The following is a 26,898-nucleotide window of genomic DNA, read 5'->3' on the forward strand; positions in this document are numbered from 1 at the left end:
CTTAGTTGTCTGAATTAATCTTCAGTTCTGGCAAAAATTGACGCTTTACCAGCTTATTTTATTTTCCATCCTTTGCTTAGGATAGTTGGGTATTATCAACTGAGTTGGCAACGTAAATTGACCTCCGTAAAGAGTTTTAAAGCTGACGTTTCGAGCGTTATGCCTTCGTCAGTGCTCTGACAAGGGGCTAAGGCCGAAAAGTCAAGACGTCAGCTTTGAAACTCTTTTCATTGGCCAATTTACGTTATCAACTCAGTTGATGATACCAAATTACCCTGTCACAGTATACTTTCCCACCGAGACAGCACCACAGTTTCTTCAAAAAGCTATCCCCTTTAGTCGTTCTCTCCTCAGTTTGCTTCCCGTAAAAAGTTCATCTACAAGACCTTGCGATAAATTTTCTTTGCTTTCAGAGCCTAGTGGGCCGCCACAACTAGTCACAATTAGCGATGTGACATCTACAGGTATCAATGTATCCTGGGGTCCTGTCCCTACTGATGATCGAAATGGAATCATCCTAGGATATAAACTAAATTATCGAGCTTTATCAAATGGTGGCATCGTTAGCGAATTCCTCAATATCAGCAGTAAACAACAGGACGAAGGAGGAGCAAAGACGTTACAGACTCTGAATGAATTTACAAACTACAGCATTGATGTCTTAGCATTCACTATAATAGGAGATGGACCACCAAGCGTTCCCAAGTTTTTGCGAACACAGGAGGACAGTAAGTTGAACTAATATCCTCTCTCTATTGTGTTACTCAAGGTAGAATGTAATACAAAGTGATTAAAGCGTAGAATGTACATAGTGTAATTGCGTCTGACTCCCAAAGGATACTCAAAGTACGTATTGTAGATACACTGTGATCTGATGAGGAAAATCTATACTGTAACTTGCAAATGTTAAAATGACTGACCCAATTCATTTTAGACATTTTTGTACTAACGTCTTCCTTCAAATTGATGGATTCGAATGAAATCAGAAAAAAAGGTTTGAGACACATATGAGAGAAACGTCGTTTGAATGGGCGTGCTTCTAACTTAGACAATGCTTCATAGTTAATCAGCTCCGGAGATAAAGCTTATCGCTTCCAAACACATTTTCGGTTATATTTGTATTGAATCTCAAGGAGCTCTCTCGCAATTGAAAGTTCGGACGCATGTCAATACTTTTGCGTAAGTTTTTGTACATTAAGTGTCCTCTAGGGTCAGCTAAAAACGGAAAGCATGCTTCATGGATTACTCACGGCTTGATGAAGTCGTTTAAGAAAAAGAAGGGGCTCAACAAGAAAGCAACAAGATCTGGCCGACAAAAGTCATGGACGCGTACTGCTCCATAAACAACTTACTAAAAATGCTGGCAACTCTTCCCGGAGGGAACACATCAATAAGATCTCTAAGATCTAAAGAACTCTGGGACCCGAAATCGTTTTAGATCTACCTCTCATCGGCCAGTATAGGATCAAACAAGCTAACCTCCCTCAAAGTGAATGATGTAACCATGAGAGAGGATTTAGATGTTGCCGAAAACATGAATTTTACATCCTATGATTATACAGATAATTTTATGTATAACAATGTCTGGGATCTTAATGTTGACTCGTTTGCAGTCGAACGAATGACGAAAGGCACTTGATATATCTTAATTTTTGTTTTGCTTTGTTTTATTTATTAATTCTCTAATCGGAATCCTATTTATTTTCCAACAATGATGTTTGTTACATACTAACATAATTTTTTTTATTCTGTTTTTTGTTTGTTTGTTTGTTTTTAATTACGGTTTCCTGTTAACCATTCAGATTATTCATACGATTTCTGCCATGAGTGCTAATGTAATTCAAATTTCTGTCCTTCCCCTATTCCAATGAGCATATTTTCCTCTTAAGTGTTATTTACTTTATGTCAAAATAGAGTAAATGTCACGTCAGGCGTTTTCTACATAAGTCCCCTTAGACTACTTCCTTGGAAAACAAAGTATCTTATGTTCTTTCTGTTTAATTCAGAGCCTTCTGCTCCTCCCACGAACGTCGCTGGACAAAGCATCAGCTCAACCAGCATCTCAGTCACGTGGGATGAAGTTCCAGCGGCTGAACAGAATGGTATCATCACAAATTACAATATTAGCTATCACTCACTAACAGAGAAACACAGTAGCAGTGCAACAGTGTATTATGTCCCCCGCCAAATGACTCTGACTGGTCTAAGAGAGTTTGTTAACTACAGCATCACGGTGTTTGCATCTACAGTAGTGGGAAACGGACCAGCCAGTGATCCTATTATTGTCAGTACTAGCGAGGACAGTGAGTAATTTTGCTTTTAGTTCCATGTATTAACATAATGTTTCAGATGATAACGAGAGAAAGAAATGTAAGTCACATTTTATCCCCTTCCTTCAAAGGGATAAAGGGACAGAAAAAATGATAAAAGCTAAAAGTGAATGAAACAAAATGATAATCTATGATGGTTTGGCAATATTTGGTGGTGAGGTAGAGTCAATCATGCTAGAAGTGTTTTCAACATGAACACTGTTATGGCCTTTTAAATCCGAAGAGTTATACGCCCTTGTTGTCTAATCACCGCTCGGGATGATTATGGAAGATAATGTTCAATCCTTGACCATTTTGAGCGCGCGTATATCTATTGCTTCCTGTATGGTTATACCGATACCTTTTATCTGTGAATTTTTACATAATATCGTTATTTGTCGTTTTCATTATAATCCCAGGGCATTCTTTGCTTTTCTTTTTCATAGGTTGTTACCACATAGTAAAAAGTCTCTCTTTGTGCTTAGTTTACCTTGTCTATTGTTGTATTTTCATGATCATTTGGTTAGCCGCTTTTCTTTGCCAAGGGGAGATATGTCGCAGACTCAGCCATAGCGAATGATTCTTATCCTCTTTATTTTAGAACCATCGGCTGCCCCTGTGAATGTGAGAGGACATAACACCAGCTCAACCAGCATCTTGGTAGAGTGGGATGATGTTCCAGCTTTTGATCAGAATGGCATCATCACGAGTTACACCATTACTTACCGCTCACAAACAGAGAATCACAATGTCTTTGCTATAGCTGGCCCCAATGACAGTCAAAAGGAATTAAGAGGTTTTAGGGAGTACGTCAATTACAATATCACAGTACGTGCGTCGACTTCGAAAGGCGATGGACCAGACAGTAGCCCTGCTATTGTTGTTAGAACAGACCAGGATAGTGAGTATTGTTCTTGGACAAACTCTCCTGTCCACGTTTAATACTGATGTTTGTGTCTACCTTCCAGTTATAGCTATTTAAAGTTGGAAAGAAGTTGATTTGAGTCTTAAATGAAGTAGTTTCGTGTGTGTTGTTACATTGTGGAAGATAAAAAAAAAAGATAAGAAAAAATTCCCTTGGAAAAACCTTCTGCCCAAGCAATATTTTTTTAAAATTAAAATCTGGAGAAGCTTTGAATGAATATTGACTTGTAAGTTATCTTTTTTTATCGTTTTTTTTATGCGAGAAAGTTTGATTATGCAGCTTTATTCAAAAGTTAATAACGTCAGAAATGTCGGAAATCTTGCAGTAAGGGCGCTATGGCGCTATTATTGTCCCTTTTCAAGACGCTTAATGTCCGAAGCGGCTACTGTATCACACGTTCTTTGTAATTCCCCTCCAAACGAAGTCTATAGCTCATGAACGGAACCTTTTTTTTTCTTTAACTTCGAGTTACAACTCAAAATATTGAAAATTCCGTATCCTTCATGTAATCGTTCTCTTGAGAACCCTCTGCACCTTCTGATTTGAAAGATAAATTAGATTACCTCGTTTCAAAGGAAATTGTCAATGTGACAGTCTGACAATTGACCTTAGAGAAAATTGAGCCCAAAAAGGGTCTTTTTTTGGCTGAGAGACAAAGTAACTAATCCAGATATGAAATCGGATTTGTAGTGCGATTTGTGATGGAATTTCTTAGCATGTCTCTCTCGGGTTAAGAACCACCTTTGACTAGGACGAACGTTGTTTTTCAGCATGCCCAATTTTTTTTAATTTCGTCAGTCCTAATCCGTGTCAATCCTCGCCATCTGTCATCATCGTTGTTTTTTCTCTTCGGATTTTTCTTGTCCTATGGTGTTTTATAAAGCAAAATGTCTATTTCAAAGTATTCATTAATTTGCTTTACGAATGCAACTCCAAGACTCAGCAAAATGGCTTTCATTATCTTAACGTAACGCCGCTAAAGAATGAAGATATGAAATCATCATTTTCTTGCCACTGATTTTCAGGACCCAGTGCTGCCCCTCAGAATTTACGTTCAATCCATACGACTTCAACAAGCATATTTGTCATATGGGATGAAGTTTTTCCCGATGAACAGAATGGTATCATTATTAGTTACAACGTCAGCTATTGGGCGATACCAATAGGATCTGCTGGGCCTTTTTTTTCGAAATTAGTTAGGGCTCCAACAAGGCACGTAAACCTGACCGGCCTAACAAAGGATATGCATTACAACATCATTGTGTTGGCATCCACAATCAAGGGCGACGGTATTTACAGCAACCCAAAGACGTTGAGAACAAACGAAGACAGTAAGTCCGTATTTTTCAATTATGTGACCATAGAAAATAAAATCACGCGATATAGCTTTCTGTTATTAATTACAAGTTGCGGCAACATCAGAAAGATCGGATCGGGTCCACTTCCGAGTAAAACAGTTCTCGTATGAATACAGTTACATACTGGTTAAATCTAGCGGGAGTGATACCATGTATGTGGACCAAAAAAAAAATTTTGTCAAGTGGGACTTACCCACATCAAAGCCAGCAGTAAATTGCTTCTTAGTTTCGAAACCTTAAGAGAATCTATTTTTCTTGACCCTTCTCCTTAGAATCGAACATGCTTTAGTTCCAGATGGTGTGCGCACTATGATTGCGTTGCATCATGGTCGTAAAACGAAAAATAAGTCATTTGCATCCTGTCGTGGTCGAGTGAACATCTCTGGTAGCAGCAAGATAGCGTGAATAAACGTGGAATTTAATGAAAATTCACTGTTTATTGCCGTTCCTTCGAAAGTTAAAAAGTGTTGGCGGGCCTGTGCGACTCCTGTTATTCCTCCTTGACAAATTCGTTGTTAAGAGGCAATTGAAGAGATTCAGAAAGAATCGAAACTGCAGTCTTGCCCGAGAATCTATTTATATGACAGCAGTTACACACACAGCCGATGGCTGAGTGAATAATATCAAATTCGTGAGTTATTTAACGGGAAATCGTTCCTTGATATGCAAACGCATTCCAAAGAGGCAGCGACCTTCTAAAACACGAACTATTTTCCATGTCATACACTTAAACGGGTGAATACGGGATTCGCGAAAGGAGAGGCCTTACGCCTCCTAGTTCCAAATTCGTCACGCTCAACGTTTATTAAAAAAACGTACAGAGTTTCAAATATGCTTAAAGAATAGAGAATACCTAGAATAAGGTTTTGACAAACGTATCTCTGACGTTATTTTCTGCGGGAGAGACTGATACTTAAAAAAAAAAAAAAATAGCGCGCACACATGAAAATATTATCTTTCGTAACACAATCTCATCCGGCTTTGCCAAACCTCAAGAACATACAGATGGGGAAATGACACCTTAAAACTAACCTTTAATATCACATTGCAAATGGAAGTCATTAAAGGATATCCTAATAACAGCTAAGCTTTCAGGTTAGAATATTTAAAAGCGCAAGAAAATGGCAGGAGTCGTTCAAGCTATCAACACCTTTTAAAGATCGACAACCTTTTGCTTTCCGGCTTACCCGGTGTTTCGCCGTGCGCATTGTAGAGTCATTAATTGGACAAGTGACTCCGTTCATAGCTCAAATATAACTGTCCTTCATTCAATGATCAAGATAGTAGATTTACCATAAAACACTCGCGATAAGTTAATTTCCTTTTACTTAGGAAAGTAGATTTACAACACAATTGAGTATATAATAGTAACGCTGTGTAACGCAACAAAAGCCTTTTCTCGGCCATAATCGGTCTTAAACACCCGCGCTTAAAATGCAGGAAACACATGTACCGTTGGAAAGCGTTTGAAAGCGTTTGGTCAGAGCCGTTAAAGAAGGATAAAAGTAGCCATCCAAATCTTTGGAAGGCTCCAAACTACGACGTACATCAAATTTGACCTTCTTAAAATCCGGTCTAAATTTAAATACAAAATCACGTTTGATCACGTTTGTCCCTGAGAACCATAGAATACGCGACAAATACGAACAAAAAATACTTTTACACATTCAGAATAAATCAAATTACATTTACCTATGGTGAAAGGAAAACGGAACGGCCTAACTTTTACGGAATGTTCAGTCAAAATCTGCGGAATTCTGCTGCTTTCACCGCCATATTGAAAATGAAGCTACCACAATGCAACGCAATCGGAGTGCGCAAGCCGCCTGCTTTAGTTCTATCTCTATCAGTTTATCAGAGGCGTGCTATTTCACGCATTTACCTTAATTAAAATCAATTGTTAAATATCACAAAAGTCAATATGTTAGTAAGCGCCATATACCTCCGAGCTGCCAAAGAGACAAAATCGCGAGTCAGGTGTTTAATCTTTGACCACCAGATAGTGTTGAACATTAATCGCCACTTCTGTGACAAATGTCTTTAATTTTCCACCTCTTCGTCTTTTCACAGGGCCCGGTGCACCTCCTCAGAATGTACAAGGTTATAACACTAGTTCGACCAGCATTAATGTTACATGGAATGAGGTGCCGAAGGACAAACAGCATGGTGATATAATCCGCTATACTGTCATGTACAAAAATAAAACAAATGTCATTTACGAGTCAGTAACACCAATATCTGGAAAATTTGTTGAATTAGAAGAACTTGATAAGTTCACATTTTACGACATCAAGGTTTTAGCTGCCACCAATTTAGGGAATGGACCAGCAAGTTTTCCTATCAAAGTCCGAACAGACGAAGACGGTAAGTAAAAAAGGCTTTCGATAAATCCTTTAGAGGCCAGGACTGTAAAAGAATGGGACAAGTTACCATACGAATTGGGGACAGGAAATTCAGTATGTATCATTAAATGCGGCGCTTCTGCAATAATCGATGATGGAGGTGTCCAGAATACCAAAATATCCCAATGCCCTTAAAATTGTGAGTTTTTAGGGCCTCAAATAGCAATCTTGGATTAGTTATCATTTGTGAGGTGTTCAGCGGTCGGTACCAAAGTATAAAGGAAGCGTAAAATTTGACTTTTGCCTCGCGGTTTGTAACGGGCAGTAAATTCCTCGACTTCCTCCTTCTATGACCAGTATGAAAAGTCATCCCCTATTTCCAGGGATGCTAAACAGTAACCTGCGGTGAGCCACCATTTCGTCCTCAGAAGTAGCAGTACTCGTTGTAATTTAATTCTGGAGAAATCGGGGCGAGTGCAGCAACTATGCGGACATCGATCTGCTTCCCAAGCTTTGCGTTCGCTATGTAGCCAGTGTTGATAAAATTTCCCTTTTCTCCTAACACTCCTTAACCTGAAAGCTTTCCAATTGTAACTCAGTAACTCATGATAGATGCGAGAAAGAAAAAATGATACTATGTGGTTGTCCTGTCTTTATTTCAGTGCCCTCTGCGGCTCCTACATTAGTTTCTGTACAAACACTGAACAGCACTAGCATACAAGTTAAATGGTTGGCAGTTCCTGAAGAATCCACACACGGAATTCCGACCAGATACACCATTTACTACGCAAACTCCGATGGCAAGGTGGATACCAAGGTTGTAACGCCAGTCAATGTTCAGAATACATATCAAGAAGTTATTTCTGGTCTTAAGGAATCTACTGAGTATTCATTCCAAGTTTCGCTTTCAACTGCAAAGGGGGAAGGTCCCCTAAGTGTGTCCAAATCTTCCACAACCAAAGGTGGATGTAAGTGGTCCAAAAAGTATTATTTCATAGCATTTATAATGTTATCAATGACAAAGCATTTTGACTCGTATCGTTTGAAATTTTAACTGAATGGAAGAATTCGATATATTTCTACGCTGGTGCTACTTTTTCACACGGCTTTTAAGCTATCGAAGAAAATTAGAGTGTGCTTTTACTCTTATAAAAGTGCTCACTCTAAAACCTTCCGTAAGTGTCACTTCACGACTCTTTGAAGTCCCCTCTTCCCAAGATTCCAAAGAGTGTGCACTTCAAGACTCATTTAAGTGAAATGTACTTGAAAGACTTTGAATGAAAAACTTTCTAAAATGCGCACTATGTGATAACTTACAGCGCGCTTTATAGAAAAAAAATTGTGGTGCGTACTTTAAAGACATTTAGAGTGTAAACTTCGAGACTCTTAAAAGACATCTTGAACTTCAAAGTGGAGGTTTCTTTTAAGTGTAATGAACCTTAAATCAGGCTCGGGGTCGTTCTGTTTCCTGTAATGAGTGCACTTAAAGACATTTTCAAGTGCGCTCTTTTAGGCTTTCAAGAGTGCACACCTCAATGCTCTTTGAGTTGCTCACCCTAAGACACTTAAAAGTGTGTATTTTAAGGCTGCTTAAAGTGCACACTTTAGACATCTGAAGATTCTCGCTTTAAGACTCCTTGTGGTCGTAGATGAGGACATCTTAAAGTGCGAATTTAAGGATTCTTTAATTCCAATTAAACATGTTTTTGATTAACCAGGATCAAGAACGTTTACGGGTTGATATTGTTGTTAACCACGCTTTGCAATGTTCTAATGTCGCTTGATTTCTTAACACCTCACTGTCTGCATAACTGGGTTTTAACGAAATTTCCACTGATCTGAGGTAAGTACACTTCTCAAAAATAATACTCTATGTTGCGTGATGTATTTCAGTGCGGCAAAACATTTTTGGTTTTCTGTTTATGTTTATTTATGTGGGTGGATTATACCTTAGAAAACATATAGCGACGTACTTTTTATTTGCTTGAATGAAAGGTAATGAAATCATGACACTGAATACGCTTAAAGATTGTTAAGAGAAACATAGGCGTTTGGAATTTGTCTTCAAATGAGCTGATTATTTGACAGTACTTAGCGATCCAGTGCCTACAGCAGAAAAAGAAGGACATGTACGCTTGAAGAGAAGAAAGGTAACAACTTACTGTGGGCAGGAGCACGTCACTTCGTAATAATCATATGAACAGCGTGTTTACAGCAGGTAACTCATCTTTATTTAGTTTTAAAGTGCAGGAAACTGATCGAAGCCATCACTGCAAAGAAATTTTTCTATTATGTTACACTGTGTTTCCCGTAATCTGCAGACCTGACTAAAAATTCTTACAGATGAAAAAAAAAAAGTGTGAGTATAGTCGACTTTCAACTTTTTCTGAGATTGTAAGAAAACGAAATAATCCACCAGAAAGATTTCTTCATTGGAAGAGGTTTTGTGAGAAAATGAAATAAATATACACATGTAGACTATATGTGTGTTTATTTATGGGTAGCCCAAATAAAAAATCAATTAATACCGTATAAAGGTTTTCTCATTATTGTCAGCATGGTGAATAGGAGTAAACTCATTCCAGTATTTTGGAAGGTTTCTTCACATCCTCTTTGTCACGCTTTACCTTAAAACGAATTCCCCCCGTAGTTTTGACAGTCACAAATGCATACACAGATATTTTGAGAATATTTGTTGCAAAAAAATCTTTAAGTCCAAGCGACAAACCTGAGAGGCATTGTCGGTAATTTACAAGTCACGGTTCCTGGTCCTCGGGATTTCAGGGAGATCTGAGTAAACATCGCTGTAAGTACGAGACATTACTGTTTTTGGATGAATTTACATACTTATTTGACTTATTGACTTATTACCGGATACCCAGATTTCCTATCGAGATTGTCCCTTGCACTCCTGTTTTTTCAAACACATGACCTTTCTCGCAACAGCTGTATATGAAATAGTCGTAAATGGTCATACGTGGTCTTAAATGAACCTTATGCACCTAAAGTTGTTTACTTTATTTTCCTTCAGGGAAGAAAGATTTTCAAGGAGCAGTTATGACCGGACAGGTTATCAGATCAGTTTGCCAAATGATTGGGCTTCGATAGAACTTAATAAATTAGATAACATGATCTTTGTGATGTTACAACTGAAACAGAAATGAATTCACATAAAAGCACTTGTCAGCAATACCTATTTTGTACAATAACTTCGATATTTCAGCCTGACCCGACTCTTATCCGAACAACCCGGGCTGCAAAGTTAGAGGAAAAAACTCAATAAATTTTCACCAGTATGGCCTTCGAAAGATGCAATATCATATAATGGCATGGTAGAGCTCAGTGGATTCAACATCCATACTAGAACTGATACGGACGTCAATAAAGGCCAGGAATCCAATCAGTGAATTTTATAATCACGTGGTATGGTCCGGGCATTGCGTTCCCAAGTGTCCCTATTCACTGCCTTTTTTTCTTTTTTTCTTTCTTTTTTTCCTTATTATTAGGGAAGCTTGTGGATTAACTCTTACAGGAAGAGGTTCTGAGGTAAGTAATCGTTAAAAGTGTTAAGGCAAGATAAGGATGGTGAACAGAAATGAATTAGTGTCTTACTTACATTTATGCCCTACTGACCTTTTTTTCTTTGGGGTGTGGTGCGTACACCTCACGCCTCCCTCCCCTCCGCCCTCTTTATACTTATGAACGGGGGGACACATGAGATGGCTAAATGAGTAAAAAAGAAATAAAATTGAAACAAACAAAAAACACACACCACCCAAAAAAACACAAAATACCAAACATGAAATACAAACCAACACAAAAACAAATGAGAGAATTAAACGAGAGTAACTTTGAACTTTTGCAGAGCCGTCAGGGGCACGAGAAGTGGCGTCCATGTGCTGAGCAGTCTTGCACCTATCGTATAGCTTGTTGTGCAACTTGGTACCTGAGAAGCTCGCTGATTGCTTTAACTACTGATCACTCGGGTGGCAATTGCTTTCTCTCTTGACCTCTAACGCTCCGAATTTAATTTCGTACTTAAGTGATAATTTTTATCCCACTGACTCTTTTTAATTAGTCAGTATGATAATTGATCTCGGGATCCGCACGTAAAACACTTCTTTGAGTGTGTACTAAAAAGTTTGAGGTCAATGACTATCGATTTCGAAAAAATATTTGACACTTAAAAAGGCGTTTACAATAAAGGATGAGATTTTACGGCTTCCTGAGCACACGCAGACATGATAACCATTATAAGCACGTGGTGAATGATGGACCGAGGCTACCCACGATAAGCGTAAAGATTTAAAATTTTTTGTTTGCGAATTCTCCCGTATTTTTCAATTACTCTGAACGTGAAGTGATATTTAAGCTTGTTTAGGCTCCTTGTCTACTCGTTGCCAGACTGTAAACTGGATTTTATTCTTATTACGCTCGCTTACTTAGATAAGATCTTTAAAAATTTTGCTGATCTGTATGTAAGCTTGTGATATCGGGAAAATAAAACTGATTTCAAGCATATGTTTTTAATTCTCGTCATACATACCTAATAAACCAGTTACTGCATAGAAAGTGCTTTGAACGGATTTTTATTCACTCTTTGCAACTCGTCAACTTGGTGATCGATTTGGAAAAAGTGGTGTTTAGAGAAGGGAATTGTCAAGGATCCCGCTTAACACTTTGCTCGAGCGATTCTAAGCCGAAATTTAAAACAAACATGGTTAAACCTCGCAAACGACGATTCCACTCCATCGAAAGTGATTCCGACACAGACTGAACAATTGCTTGAACTGTTTAGCCGGACTTTGAACTTTTTTGCTTCTTATAGATGTGATAATATCATTGCATATTACTGTTTTGATCGTACGCGGTTGTTTTGACCGAATGCACAGGTTTGAATAAATTATTTTTGCACCTGACGCGCGCGCTTTGCTTCCGCGTAATTATGATGAGCTATCTCATATTTTTTTTATGCGTATTAATAATACATAATTACATATTTTTCTCCTGCAGTTTGAAATAAATAAGCACTTGAGAATATTTTAAAAGAACACAAATTGCACTCGCCCCACGGGCTTGTGCAATTTTGTTAGTTTTTGAAAAAATTTACTGCTTATTTATTCCAAATCGCACTCGAAATCATGTGATTTCCTAAACATGATCAAATTTTTATGGTCCTAAAAGCTTTTGATTGACTTCGTCTTCTTGATTCGTATTATATGTAATAAGAGAACGTTGAAAAACAACGTATTTTGTCTCGTCGTCAAGCTTGTCATTAAAATACTTTGTGAAGTCTAAACGGAAAAGAAAAAGTATGGCCCAGAATACTAAAATTAAATGTAAGAATTGATAATCAAGTAAAATAGCAGAAGAGCCGAATAACCCACCTCCAACATTCCTAACAAACCTTTAGGTCTTCCTAATAAAAGGATAACTAGTGTTAGCAACTGAGTTAACGACGTGAATTGGCCACCGTAAAGAGTTTAAAAGCTGAAGTGTAGAGCTGACGTGTAGACCTTCGCCATTCACTCTGACGAAGGGCTAACACTTTGAAACCCTTAACGGTGGCCAATTTACGTCTTCAACTCATTTGATTATACCTATTACCCTGTTATATTCTCCCACTGACGCAGCACCATAGTTTCTTAAGAAAATTACTCCCTTCATCTTTTTTCTACCAATAGTTTGACACCAAAAATTGCATATCATTATATTACTCGACTGGCGGTTTTTTCTTTTTTTTTTTTTAATACAATAGCGAGTGAAGGGAGGGGAGGGGAAGTATAATTGTTTGAATAGTTTTGGAAACGTTTTGCAATAATCCGGGGAATTTCGTGGAAATACTACCAAGAAAATTAAGAGGCTTGGGCGGAGCGTACTTTAGTCCACACAATTAATCCTTTTAAATTTAAAGATCTCCAAAATTTCTTCATCCCTTGGAAACACCTCACGATCGCATGAAAGGGCGAGTGAAGGGAGGGGAGGGAAAGTATAATTGTCTGAAGAGTCTTGGAAAAGTTTTGCAGTAATCGGGGCAATTTCGTGGAAATACTACCAAGACAATTAAGAGGTTTGGGCGGAGCGCACTTGAGTCCCCGCAATTAATCCCTTTAAATTTAAAGATCGCCGAAATTTCTTTACTCCTTGGAAACACCTCACGATCGCATGAAATCTATTTAATTTATGTTAAGGACGTTCAATTATCTCATTATAATCATTTTGTGCATCTCCATTTCGATCGTTGTATTCATTACAGGCTGATGCAATCCAACAAGTAGGTAATAAAATGCATATAACAAAATAGATAAAGGCAGTTAGCTAAACTATTTTATGAAACTTAAATCTATTGTTAATTATAACTGGTAATTCAGCTCTATTGGGAAAAATTTATAATTACAGTGACTTATCTTCTCTGTGCTTTCTTTTTGCCACAATATGACTTTTTCTCACGTAGTACTTCTCACCTCAGACAGGAGAGGTTTTTTCTCTGTTCGTTGTTGTTAGAAAATTCAAAATTCAGTGCCAATCTATCTTCATACTTTCTGGTGACTTTAATATATTTCTCATCTGATGATTTCCCAGGCTCTTTCTCTTTTCCTAGTTGTGCGACAATGATTGGTAGTAACTGAAATCGATAAAAAATGGTACGTATTTAGCAGTATTGAAAAAAAAATCGAACTTTCAAACGAGCCAATAAGTAAAGTTTTTTAACATGATATCTGCTTAACAAAACCTTAGACGATACAATTGAAAAACACAATGACCCTGTTAAAATTATCATGACTTAGACAAAAAAGGCACATTTCAATAACTGGATTAAAAATCCTCTCTAGGAAATATCTTTATGTGATAATTATGTAATTATCTTTATGTAATTTATTGAATTAACGTTAAGATTAGACTTTTGGAATCATTTACAATACAATTTCAAGCTTGGACAACCAACACAAAAATGAAGAATGTATGAAAATTCTAACCAGACTTTTTCTCTATTACTCATTTGTCGCAATGTGGTCACATAGCATTACAACCTTTTTTTTGCATAACTCGACTCAAAAACACATGACTTTTTTTGCTTACGTCATATGACGTCTACCAGTATGTCCAGTCCTCTGCCGCGCAAACATCAGACTATTATCATAAATTCCTCTGCACTTCTTAACATAGGGTGCGACGAAATATTTTAAACAGCGACTTCGATGATACTATTCTTCCTAACTATGGACGTATTTTTGCAGGAATTTTTTGCGTTCAGAGAACGTCTCTATCATTGGTTCTTCGTCATTCTGCTGTTAGTGTCTTATTCATCAGCCCAAGAAGGTAAAAGTAATTTTTCACCTTTCGAAGACAAAAGTATTTGTAAGATTTGGAAGCGGAATCATCAACGTTGACTCAACCTATTCTGTATACAAGGTGTTTGCTCCGGCGGCACATTTATTTTTTTTTTTTTCACGTTAAATACTAATGTAATGGGATTGAGTTCTGTTGAGTGTGAGCTAAGTTAAATTTGTTGAAATGCGAAGCTTCAGTCAGTTTGCTTAAGCACAATATTTCGATATTGTACTCTATGGCTTCAACATAAATTGGCCTCCGCAAAGTTTAGTCGAATTCGTTGCATTTAATTTTTGACCAAAAGTAAACTTCGTTTGTGTAACGGAGATACAAAAAGAATTACGCAAGCTTTCAAACATACAAGCTTAATTTACGCACAGGTGCTAGTTAAACACTACTCATGAGTCGCAATAATAATAATTTCCTAAAATATATCTTTAAAATATTTATATACTTCTTATTGATTTGGGTTATGCATGTTTTACAAGGTGAATTTTCCGCGATGGTACGTGACTGGTGTCTGTATTTTGAAAATATCAGTTTACATCGAGCGTTAGTGTTTTAAAACAATGACATCTAGCGGCTGGTTTGTTTATAAACGACTTCGGAACACGCAACGCAAATTGGAACTGTTTCTTCTTTACAGTTCCACTGTCAGGTTGAGCAAATCATCACCTCTAGTCATTCTGTCTTTCTTCCCAAAGCGCCAACTATAGATTGTATAGCAGCACTGCATAATTTCAACTGAAAGATTGAGGAACGATCACTCGGTTTACTGATAGCTTGAGTGTCTGTCACTGTCATTTACTTGGCAATATACATCATTAGTCGGTAGGTTATGGCTATCAAAACATGGTCCGTAGTCTGTACAAATCAGAAATTTTAAGTTTTTTCACCTCACCAATTATGTTCAGTGGATATGTTTCGACATCTTTTTTCTCCTTGTACCAGATGTTAAACACCAAGTAATATAGAACTGAAGCTTTCTCTTCAGGTCCCCCACCCACTTGTCACCAATTGGCCACCTTTGCTTTTCTCACTTGCCATGGTATCTGAAACAGGCACATCACACAATAGCACTGTTATTGTCAAATTTGGACTCTAAATGAGAAGGGATGGTTTCCAGAAATGGCTTGGGGCTCTAAATAAGACTTGTGCCCCTCTCCATCCAGATGACTGCACTTCCAAGGGAAAGAGTCTCTAGTCAAATAATTAAGGAGGATAAACCTTCGTTAGTGCGGCGTTTCATTACTGTAGGACATTTTAAAACTCTTCATGTATCTGTTCTACGTCTTTTGGTGAAGAAAGATGAACTTTCAACCGAAGTTGTACGAATCTGGTACATGTATGTTTCAATATTTACTTATGTGGTATTTCCTTTCCCAGTGGTACCTGAAGCCCCAGCGGATGTCAAATTGGTCACAAAAGGCTCAAAGACGGTAGATATATCCTGGATGGCTGGTTTTAAAAGAAACAGTACCATTCAGAACTACACAGTGGAGATAAGAATAGATAAGGAGAACTTTAGCGATGTTGGTTGTCAAGGAACGCTCTCAAATGGTTCCTGTGTACTGTCCAACTCCTCCACAAGTGCTTCTCTCACAGGGCTTTTTCCTTTTACAAAGTACTTTATCAGAGTGTTTGCAACAAATGCAGTTGGCAGCAGCAAAAGCAGTTCTGTTGTGAATGTTACTACAGATGAAGAAGGTACTTTCAGGTTCATTGTTTCCCTATTGGTAATGACACAGACTAAATAATGAAAAGCTCAAACTGTCAGTAAAGGGGGTGTATCTCGATCGTTGTTTTAGGGGACTTATTTTTATTCTTTTGGCTGGAAATTAAATTTTGTCCAGAAGTAATCACTTCCATGCGATATTTTGTGAATGTTACTGGAAATGAACATCACCCACTGGAATATTGTTTTAAACACTCTTGCCTCTCCTTCTCAGTCGCTTTGTTCTGATATACCTGTGATAAACCTTTGATATACCTTTAAACGGCCGTGTAGTTAGGTAACATTTTTCAACATCGAAGATTGCATGACAACATTGCATTATGGTGTTGCCTTTAGAACCCAGTAGCTCGCCACAAAGTGTTCAAGCTAGCTCCAAAAATTCCACAAGTGTCTCTGTAAGCTGGGCAGCGGTCGGTAAGGACAATCGTAATGGAATCATCAAAGGATACAAAGTAATTTATCAAGCGTTACCGGATGGGAAAAACGCTATAAGGTTCATCAACATCAGCAATAAGCATCAAGAAAAAGAGCAAGACATAACTTTGGGCGATCTCGTCAAGTTTACCAACTACAGCGTCAGGGTGTTAGCATTCACTGTTGTCGGAGAAGGACCACTGAGTAAAGTCAAAATTGTTCAAACACAACAGGACAGTAAGTTACACTCTAGTAGACACTTTAGGCTTTCCCATAAAATGACATTTCCAGTAAACAGTCTAAATTTCACGAAATATTCCTGCCCCAATAAAAAAAATTCACTTGAACCAATACTATTGTTAATAAATTTTCCAAGCACTTCGCACATGCTTTGACGTTTTCTACCAATCAAATTCGCCTTAATCGACTTCACCCAATCACGTGTCATTTCCTTATATACATCTGTATTTTGTCACGTATTCCACAAGCAGGGGGCAAAGTCCAGATAAAAGACAGCTCTCCCACCTCCCCCAACGTTGTAATGCCCACGTGAAAGCCTTTGAGAGATGATTATTTCTTCTTCGTTCAATGTATTCCCACCTATTCGAAAAACGTAGAACGCGAAATAACTTTGGCTAAGGTCTCCTGGAGATAAAATAGAGTTTGCTTTCCGCATCAAAAAAACGCTCGTACCGAAGCCCCAAATTATGTGGACCTACTCGCAAGAGAGCGAAGTCTTATTTGCAACCATTGCTTGATCTCGTCACGCTACGCGGGTAAAAGCGCGTCGCGTGACGAGACCAAACAAGGGCTGCGAAAGAGACTACAGAAAGCGTGACACCAAATCTAGTTCATTTCTGCTTATAATTGTACAGACATCAGTGACAACAGACCACAGAATACTAGTGTCTGAGTTTATTTCATTTGGATCGGAAGGGTGCTTTTTTCTCTCTTTCGAAGGTGTTTTTGGAAACTTTAATTTATTTTACAAAAATGAAAAAAAATCAGTTATTCAAATTGTGCCATTTTAACTTATCCATCCCAAGAAAAAAAACTTTTCCATGCGTGGCATGCCTTTGTTTAGATAAAGACAGTGAAATGTTTGCACGTAATAAAAACTTGTATTTGGCGAATATATTAAATGATATCAAAGGAATGTTATAGAGTGGTAATCGACCCTGGTGTCGTGCAATTTCTTTCCGGAACCATCCGTTTGATTTCAAATCGAACTTATGCTGCGCACAAGTTCAATTTTGAAATCACGCATATGACTCAGACCGAATTGCATTCCATTCGCTTCAATTACCATTGTTAATTGAAAAATCAATGGTCAGGGGTACATTCTTTATTTCTTTTAAAAATTACACCTGAAATAATTTAATTTCGCTCCTTGAACTTTCCTTTCAGAACCTTCTGCTGCTCCTTTAAATGTGACAGGACATAACACCAGCTCAACCAGCATCTTAGTAGTGTATGGTGATGTTCCAGCTTTTGATCAGAATGGTATCATCACAAATTACACCATTACTTACCGGTCACTAACAGAGGGTCACAATGGGAGTGCTATAGCTGGCCCCAATGACCGTCAAAAGGAATTAACAAATCTTAGAGAGTACGTCGATTACGAAATCACAGTACTTGCGTCGACTTCGAAAGGAGATGGACCACAAAGTAGCCCTATTCTTGTTAGTACAGACGAGGATAGTAAGTACTGTTATTTTCCAAATCGCTTGTCTATGATAAATGTTTCGCCTTATGTAAGGTAATCCGGATTCCTGAATCCAGGAAATTTTTGCTTGTGGAATCCGGAATACTGGGAATTGGAATCCAGAATCCAGCTTTTGGAATCCAGAATCTCGCTAAAAAATGAATCCAGAATCCATTCGCTGAAAATCCATTTCAAATCGCATAAATGGCTTTTACGCGCACGCATCCATGCAACCACGGTCACGCTAAAATGCAGACTTGCAGACCATGCAGACCACGCAAACCGTGCAAACCATGCAGACCGCGCTTTGTTCGCCGGAAAATTTCGCGATTTTGTTTTGCCTCGTAATATTTTGTCATGTGGTGTCCAAAACTTGGAAACAGTTCATACGTTACCAAAAGAAGAAAAAGGTGTACACACCTGAATCATGTGTAAATCACAGTTAAAAAAACAACAACAAAAAGGTGCACAGCCTGCTCAGTCTGCAACCGCTGTACAGTGCAGTTCATTCACGTTGTCGATGGGTATGTAAATTTAGAGGGACTAAAGAGATTGTCTACATAACAACAGCGTCCAAATCCCACAGGATTTACTTGGATTCCAACATAGCGACGGACCACACGTTAAAAACCTTTAGAATCATTTCTCTGGAGAATGTGACTTGACTTGGCTGGCCTTATAAAGAAAGGAAAAAGGAAGTATAGAAAAGAGAATCTGTTATTCTTGAAAAATTACCGTGTAAATGCAGATCTTTTGCGATTTGGCAAAGATTTTAGTAAAGTTGAGTTGGTTGAACACCTTTTTATGCGCAAACTCATAATGACGAACATCATCGCCAATTACATATAGGAAAACAAGCTTTTCTTAGTCATAGTCTGCTATTTATTTACGACATACACAGGGTGTTATTAAAATTATATCTCAGTTTAAATTTCTCGTCAATACTCTGGTTTTTGATTAAAAGGGAAGTTAAAAAAGTAATATAGATGATAGGGAAATATTTTCGAGCTGTTTTGTTGACAGTTCTCCATAAAGTCAATTTTGAATTATAAAAATTGGCCACCTTTTTCTAGCCGGAACCATGTTATTCTGTGCTAAAACAATTAATTTATAAATTAAAAACGATAAGCAATGATTTGATCTATTAGTTCTTTTGATACCTCTAAATTACTTGAAGAACTTCGAGGAACCTGAATGAAAGAAATATGGTGGACCTCTTCAGAGTTGCTAAAAAGAATGAATAAACATTGGACTTAAGAGACGGACAGTCTCAATAGATATTCCTAGAAGAAAAATTTATCCCTTAATTTGCTGTAATATATTTATTTTAATTATCAAATATTGTTATGGATATATGAATAGACAAACATGCATTCTCATAGCATGTCCTTCAATAACGATATCCACCATTGAAGTCATTCTTAGAAAACGAAATGCAAAAAATTAGAAGCAAACGAGAAACTAAAATCTGGAATCTTTTGTGTTTTGGAATCCGGAATCTGCATAGGTAGAATCCATAATCCAGCGCCTAGAATCCGGAATCCACAGCATGGAATCCAAAATCTAATATTGTCCTGGATTACCTTACATGGCGAAATGTTTTACACCCAACATCAGCATGCATATTATCCTTACTGTTCCCCATACGTATACAAAGGTGTTGACAAGGAGAAGTTGTTGCAAAATCAAGAGCCTCTCTGGCTGGAGATCGTTTTCTTTATTCTTGTGACTTCATTGTTTGATTCAGGGGTGAAACTGTAAGGAAAAATCAGATGCTAGTCACTCATATGGGTTAAAGAGTTTAGAATGATGATCACGTTCAACCTCCGGCTGTTTGCTTTTAAAAATGAAAATAATTTAATGTGTGCTCTATAAAACTGCACCTCAAAGGAAATTCTAAGCGTGACTGATGACCCAGAGAAATTCCGGGTCTTTTGATGGCTCTTTACCTAAGTCTAAATTAACAAAATGAAAATCCTGTTAAGTTCACGCTCAATAAAAAAAAAAAAAAAAAGGAATTCTCATTAAAAGTGTTTCTCCCCCTCTCTCTCTTAAATAAACCATCTCGCTTTCAAATGGTCAAACTACAGTAATAAAATGAATAACAAAGAAGCCATTGCGTGGAGAAAAATGGACAAATATTATTTCCTACAGTTGTTGAATAATGGCAGGGAGAGGTTTGCACTTATTAAAAACTTATAAAGTGGTAATTGATCTTGGTATTCAATTTCGTTCCGAAATCATCGTTTTGAGAACGTTCAATTTTTGAATCACAGGTATAATTGAGTCCAAGTTGCATTCAGCTCACTTCAGTTACCATTATTAATTGACCAATTAACAGTCAGGAGTGCACTCTTCTCCGAGTCCTGTAATGGTTTTACTACGAGTCATTTGTTTCAAAAATTACCTCGGAATTTATTTGAGGCCCGTTTCCTGAACTTTCCTTTCAGAACCTTCTGCTGCTCCTTTAAATGTGACAGGACATAACACCAGCTCAACCAGCATCTTAGTAGTGTATGGTGATGTTCCAGCTTTTGATCAGAATGGCATCATCACGAGTTACACCATTACTTACCAGTCACTAACAGAGGGTAACAATGGGAGTGCTATAGCTGGCCCCAATGACCGTCAAAAGGAATTAACAAATCTTAGAGAGTACGTCGATTACGAAATCACCGTACTTGCGTCGACTTCGAAAGGAGATGGACCACAAAGTAGCCCTATTTTTGTTAGTACAGACGAGGATAGTAAGTACTGTTATTTTCCAAATCTCTTGTCTGTGATAAATGGTTTACATCCAACATCAGTATGCATATTCTCCATACTGTTCCCTTTACATATGCAAAGGTGCTGACAAGGAGACCAATCAACAGCCTCTTTAACTGGAGATCGTTTTCTTTATTGTTGTGACTTTATTGTTTGATTCAGGGGTGAAATTGTAAGGAAAATTAGATGATAGTCACTCTTCGGGGTTAAATGTCTAGCCTGATATTTACGTTCACCCTTCAGCTGATTGCTTTTAAAGATGAAACTAACCGTCACTAATGACCCGGAGAAATTCTGCGTCTTTTGGAAACTCTTTACCTCAGTCTAAGGTAGCAAAATATAAATTCTTTTAAGTTCACACTCAAAATAAAGGAAAGATTCTCTCTTTTCCTCTCTCCCTTAAATAAACCATCTCGCTCTCAAATGGTGAAATGATTAAACTGCAGTAAAATGAATGACAAAGAATCCATTGCGTGGAAAAAAACAAAGACAAATGTTATTTCCTACGGTTGTTGAATAATGGCAGGGAGAGGTTTGCACTTATAAAAAAACTTGTGTTTGAGTGGTTGATTTTATGATCTCAAAAGGGATTTAATAAAGTGGTAATTGATCTTGGTGTTCAATTTAGTCCAGAAATCATTCTTAAAATTTCAATTTGGACTCGTATTGGTTTACATCCAAAATCAGTATGCATATTCTCCATACTGTTCCCTTTACATATGCAAAGGTGCTGACAAGGAGAACTTGTTGAACAATCGACAGCTTCTTTAACTGGCGATCGTTTCCTCTATTCTTGTGACTTAATTGTTTGATTCAGGGGTGAAACTGTAAGGAGAAATTAGATGCTAGTCACTCTTAGAGGTTTAAGGGTTTAGACTAATGTTTACGTTCACCCTCCAGCTGATTGCTTTTAAAGATGGTGATAATTCGAAGTGTGGTTTAAAAAATTGAACCTCAAAGAAATTTAACTGTCACTAATGGCTTGGGGAAATTCCATGTCTTTTGAAAGCTCTTTATCTCAGTCGAAATTAAAAAAATTAAAGTCCTGTTACGTTCAAATTAAAAAAAAAGATTCTCATTTAATATTTTTTACCTCTCTCTCTTCCTTAAATAAACCATCTCGCTTTCAAATGGTGAAATGGTCAAACTGCAATAAAATTAATCACAAAGCCGAAGCCATTGTGTGGAGAAAAATACGGACAAATATTATTTCCTACAGTCGTTGAATGATGGCAGGGAGAGGTTTGGACTTATTATAAACTAGTAAAGCGGTAATGCATCTTGGTGTTCAATTTTATTCCGAAATCATCGTTTTCAGTACGTTCAATTTTGAAATCACGGGTACGATTGACACCAAATTGCATTTAGCTCACTTCAGTTACCATTATTAATTGACCAATTAACAGTCAGGAGTACACTCTTATCCGAGTCCTGTAATGGTTTTACCACAAGTCCTTTGTTTTAAAAATTACCTCTGAAATAATTTAAGGCCTGTTTCTTGAACTTTCCTTTTAGAACCTGCTGCTGCTCCTTTATATGTGAGAGGACATAACACCAGCTCAACCAGCATCTTAGTAGAGTGGGATGATGTTCCAGCTTTTGATCAAAATGGTATCATCACGAATTACACCATTACTTATCGGTCACTAACAGAGGGTCACAATGGGAGTGCTATAGCTGGCCCCTATGATCGTCAAAAGGAATTAACAGGTCTTAGAGAGTACGTCGATTACGACATCACAGTGCTCGCGTCGACTTCGAAAGGAGATGGACCACAAAGTAGCCCTATCCTTGTTAGTACAGACCAAGATGGTAAGTACTGTTCCTGGACAACCTCTCCCGTCCACGTTTAAGACTGCTGTTTGTGTTTACCCTCCATTTATAGCTGGAAGGTATTGTAATTTAATTTCTTAGCTGTCTCTCTCGGGCTAAGACCCACCTTTGACTAGGACGAACGTTATTTTTTTTAGCATCCACAAAATTTTTTTTCAGATTTTGTCAGTTCTAATCCGTGTTAATCCTCGCCATCTGTTATTATCTTTGTTTTTCTCTCCGGTTTTTTCTTATCTTCTGATGTTTTTTAAAGTAAAATATCTCTTTCAAAGCATCCGAGAATTTCCTTTACGAATTTAACTCCAAGACTCAGCAAATGGCCTTTCATTATCTTACCGTAACGCCGCCAACATGGTGAAGATATGAAATAACGATTTTCATGCCATCGATTCACAGAACCCAGTGCTGCCCCTCTTAACTTACGTTCAATTAATGCGACTTCAACAAGCATTCTTGTCATGTGGGATGAAGTTTTGCCTGATGAACAGAATGGTATCATTATTCGTTACAACGTCAGCTATCAGGCGATACCAGAAGCTGGATCTGCTGGGCCTATTTATACGATTATAGTAAAGGCCCCTACAAGGCAGGTCAACCTGACCGTCCTAACAAAGGACATGTATTACAACATCAGTGTGTTGGCCTCCACAATCAAGGGCGACGGGATTTACAGCAGCCCAAAGACGTTCAGAACAAAAGAAGACAGTAAGTCCGTATTTTTCAATTACGTAACCTTTGAAAATTAACTCACGCGATATTGATTTCTCTTACCAATTGTAAGATGCGACAACATCATAAGGATCGGGTTGGGTCCGCTTCCGAGTAGAACGGTTTTCGTATGGATACATTAAGATACTGGTTAAATCCAGCGGGAGATGTACAATTGAGGCGTACTATTTCAAGCATTTCACTTGATTAAAATAAATTGTTGAATATGACACAAGTCAATATGATAGCAAGGGGGATTTACCTCCGAGTAGTCACAGAGACAAAATTCGAGTCAAAGAGTTTAATTTTTGACCATCGTACGGTATATTGACAGAAATAACCTTAAATTTTTGTTCGTATGTCGGAGATAGTGTTGAACATCTATCGCCACTTCCATATTTCTCTGTCTTTACATAGGGCCCAGTGCACCACCTCAGAATGTAATAGGTTATAACACCAGCTCGACCAGCATTAGAGTCACATGGAATGAGGTGCCGGAAGACAAAAAACACGGTGATATCGAATACTATACTATATTGAACAAAAAGATGACAGATATTAGTTATGAGTCAGTACCAGTTACACCAATGTCTAGAAGGTTTATTGAGCTAAAGGGACTTAATATGTACACATTTTACGACATCAAGGTCTCAGCTGCTACACATGTAGGGAGCGGACCAGCAAGTGATCCTATCAAGGTCCGCACAGACCAGGATGGTAAGTAAAAGAAGACTTTCGATAAATAGCTCAGCGGCTAAAACTCTGGAAAAAAAGAGGAGAAGATTCTGATTTATGACATAATTTTATGTGCGGATTTGCCTTTAGTATAGTTACCATACAAATTGTCATTTGGGGACAGGAAATACGGTTAAGTGTGTTTACTTGATTTTCTGCCATAACCGTTGGTGGAAGTGTCTGGTAGAAGTATGCCAAAAGAGCTCCATGCTCTAAACATTGTGAGGTGTCATGACCTCAAATGACAATCATGGTTTAGTTATCATTTGTGAGGTGTTTCACAGTCGGTACGAAGTCTGAAGGATATGTGGAATTTGACTTTTGCTTCGTGGTTTATTCAAACCCAGCTGAGATTATTAAAATAGATTTTGAGGAGGGGAAGTAAATTCCTCAACTTCCTCCTTCTATGATCAGTATGAAAAGTAATCCCCAATTTTCAGTGATGCGAAACAGTAACGAAGTGCAGCAACTATGCGAAGATCGATCTGCTTCCCAAGTTCTGCTTTCGCTATGTAGCCAGTGTTAATAAAAGTCCCCCTTTCTCCTGTTAAGGAATCAATTTATCTCTCATTAGCCTTAAAGCTTTTCCAGTTGTAACTCATAACAGATGCGAGAAAAAAAATGATAATAAGTAAATGTCCTGTCTTTTTTTTACAGTGCCTTCTACGGCTCCTACATTAGTGTCTGTACAAACACTGAACAGCACTAGCATAAAAGTTAAATGGTTGGCAGTTCCTGAAGAATCAACACACGGAATTCCAACCAGATACACCATTTACTACGCATACTCCGATGGGAAGGTGGATACTAAGGTTGTAACACCTGTTAAGGATCCCATCACTTATCAAGAAGTTGTGTCTGGTCTTAAGGAATCTACTGAGTATTCATTCCAAGTTTCGCTTTCAACTGCGAAAGGGGAAGGTCCCCTGAGTGTGTCCAAATCCTCTGCAACTGAAGGTGTATGTAAGTTGCCCAAATCATTCTTTCATAGCATTTGTATGTATTATCAGCAACAACGCATATTGACTCGTCTCGTTTGAAATTTAACTTAATGGAAGACTTTTATATATGTCTACGCTGGTGCTACTTTTCGCACGAGTCTTAAGCTATCAAAATAAATTAGAGAGTGTACTTTTACACCTATAAAAGTGCTCACTCTAATACCTTCTTAAGTGCCACTTCAAGACCATTTGAAGTCCACTCTTCCCAAGATTCCGAAGAGTGCGCACTTCAAGACTCATTTGAGTGAAATGCTCTCAGACAAGTTTGGATGAAAAACTTTCTAAAATGCCCACTATATGACAACTTATAGCGTGCTTTATAGAAAAAAAATATATAGTGCGTACTTTAACGACATTTTAGAGTGCAAACTTCGACACTCTTAAAAGACTCCTCGTATCACAAAGTGAAGGTTTCTTTTAAGTATAATGAACCTTAAATCAGGTTCGAGGACGTTCAGGTTCCTTAAAGAGCGCACTTAAAGACGCTTTCAAGTGCGCTCTGTTAGGCTTTAGATAGTGCACTCCTCAATGCTCTTTGAGATGCTCACCCTAAGACAATTAAAAGAGCGTATTTTAAGGCTGCTTAAAGTGCGCACTTTAGACATATGATGATTCTCGCTTTAAGATTCCAAGTTAGTTTGAAGATGAGGACACCTCTAAGTGCGTATTCAAGGACTCTTTAATTTCAACTAGACCCGTTTTTAATTAATCAGGATCAAGAACGTTTGCCGGTTGTTATTGTTTATAATCTTGCTTTGCAATGTTCTAATGTCTTCCTATTTTTTAACACCACACTGTGTGTATCACTTGGTTTTGACTAATTTTCTGTTGACTTTAGGTAGCCACACTTTCCAGAAATAATATAAAGTGTTGGGTGATGTATTTCAGTGCTGCAGAAAATTTCTCTAGGCGGATTATACCTCAGAAACCATACCACGATGTACTTTTTATTTCCTTGAGTGAATAGTAATGAAATCATGACACTGAACATGCTTTAAGAATGTGAAAAGAAACATAACTGTCTGGAAGTTGTCTTCAAATGAGCTGATTAGTTTACAGTACTTAGTGATCCGCCAGTTGGCCACAGCAGAAAAAGAAGGACATGTACACTTGAAGAGAAGAACCGGAAAGGTTTAGTGAGTAATTTTCAAGTCACGGTTCCTGAACCTCTAAATTTTTAGGGAAATCTGAGTAAACGCCACTGTAAGTACGTGACATTGCTTTTTTAATGAATTTATTCACCTATTTGAGTTATTGTCTTTGGTTGATTACCGGACACCCAGACTTCCTATTGAGATTGTCCCTTCCACTTCTGTCCTGTTTTTTCATGGTCGTAAATGGTCATAAGTGGTTGTAAATAAACCTTATGCACTTAAAGTTGTTTACTTTATTTGCCTTCAGGGATGAGAGATTCTAAAGGAGCAGTTATAACCGGACAGGTTATCAGTTCAGTTTGCAAACCAACTGGGCTTTGATGGAACTTAATAAATTAAATAACATGATTTGTGCGATCGATGTTACAAATGAAACAGAAATGAATTCACATAATAGCACATGTCAACAATAAGTCTCTTTTACAGTAACTTCAATATTTCAGTCTGACTTCACTCTTATCCGAACAAGCCAGCCTGCATAGTTAGAGGTAAACTTTTCCAGGGCCAGCAATCAAATCTGTGAATTTTTCTAATCACACGGTGTGGTCCGGGTATGGTGCTCCTAAGTGTCTTTATTA

The 26,898-nt window shown here is 37.7% G+C and overlaps 2 protein-coding genes across 5 annotated transcripts in view; both read left to right on the top strand.

Annotated features, from left to right (window-relative positions):
* Positions 1-11,435, top strand: part of LOC131777793 (hemicentin-1) — a 56,254-nt gene extending 44,819 nt beyond the window's left edge. For 3 of the 4 annotated variants that reach the window (XM_066159680.1, XM_066159683.1, XM_066159682.1), the window contains 7 exons: positions 414-728; positions 2,007-2,303; positions 2,911-3,210; positions 4,260-4,565; positions 6,663-6,956; positions 7,597-10,480; positions 10,800-11,435. In XM_066159680.1, the coding sequence (XP_066015777.1) occupies positions 414-728; positions 2,007-2,303; positions 2,911-3,210; positions 4,260-4,565; positions 6,663-6,956; positions 7,597-7,988 (1,904 nt within the window). In that variant the 3' untranslated portion in view covers positions 7,989-10,480; positions 10,800-11,435. The remainder of the gene's footprint in view (positions 1-413; positions 729-2,006; positions 2,304-2,910; positions 3,211-4,259; positions 4,566-6,662; positions 6,957-7,596; positions 10,481-10,799) is intronic. The other variant, XM_066159681.1, reaches the window with a different exon arrangement.
* Positions 11,436-14,112: 2,677 nt separating this feature from the next.
* Positions 14,113-25,483, top strand: LOC131777787 (receptor-type tyrosine-protein phosphatase F-like). The gene is made up of 9 exons (XM_066159703.1): positions 14,113-14,254; positions 15,653-15,973; positions 16,338-16,652; positions 17,823-18,119; positions 20,574-20,870; positions 22,405-22,701; positions 23,119-23,427; positions 23,848-24,147; positions 24,823-25,483. The coding sequence occupies exons 1-9, from the start codon at positions 14,134-14,136 to the stop codon at positions 25,203-25,205; spliced, it is 2,640 nt and encodes an 879-aa protein (XP_066015800.1). The 5' UTR covers positions 14,113-14,133; the 3' UTR covers positions 25,206-25,483.
* Positions 25,484-26,898: the final 1,415 nt, after the last annotated feature.

The sequence above is a fragment of the Pocillopora verrucosa genome, chromosome 12 (assembly GCF_036669915.1).
Source record: "Pocillopora verrucosa isolate sample1 chromosome 12, ASM3666991v2, whole genome shotgun sequence".
NCBI classification, from domain to species: Eukaryota; Metazoa; Cnidaria; class Anthozoa; order Scleractinia; family Pocilloporidae; genus Pocillopora; species Pocillopora verrucosa.

What these genes read in the sequence shown, in the direction of transcription:
- LOC131777787 (XM_066159703.1), top strand. Translation starts at nt 14,134, where the DNA reads ATGATACTATTCTTCCTAACTATGGACGTATTTTTGCAGGAATTTTTT. An exon ending in TTATTCATCAGCCCAAGAAG is followed by an intron (nt 14,255 to 15,652) that starts GTAAAAGTAATT and finishes TTCCTTTCCCAG; the next exon opens with TGGTACCTGAAGCCCCAGCG. An exon ending in GGTCCGCACAGACCAGGATG is followed by an intron (nt 24,148 to 24,822) that starts GTAAGTAAAAGA and finishes TTTTTTTTACAG; the next exon opens with TGCCTTCTACGGCTCCTACA.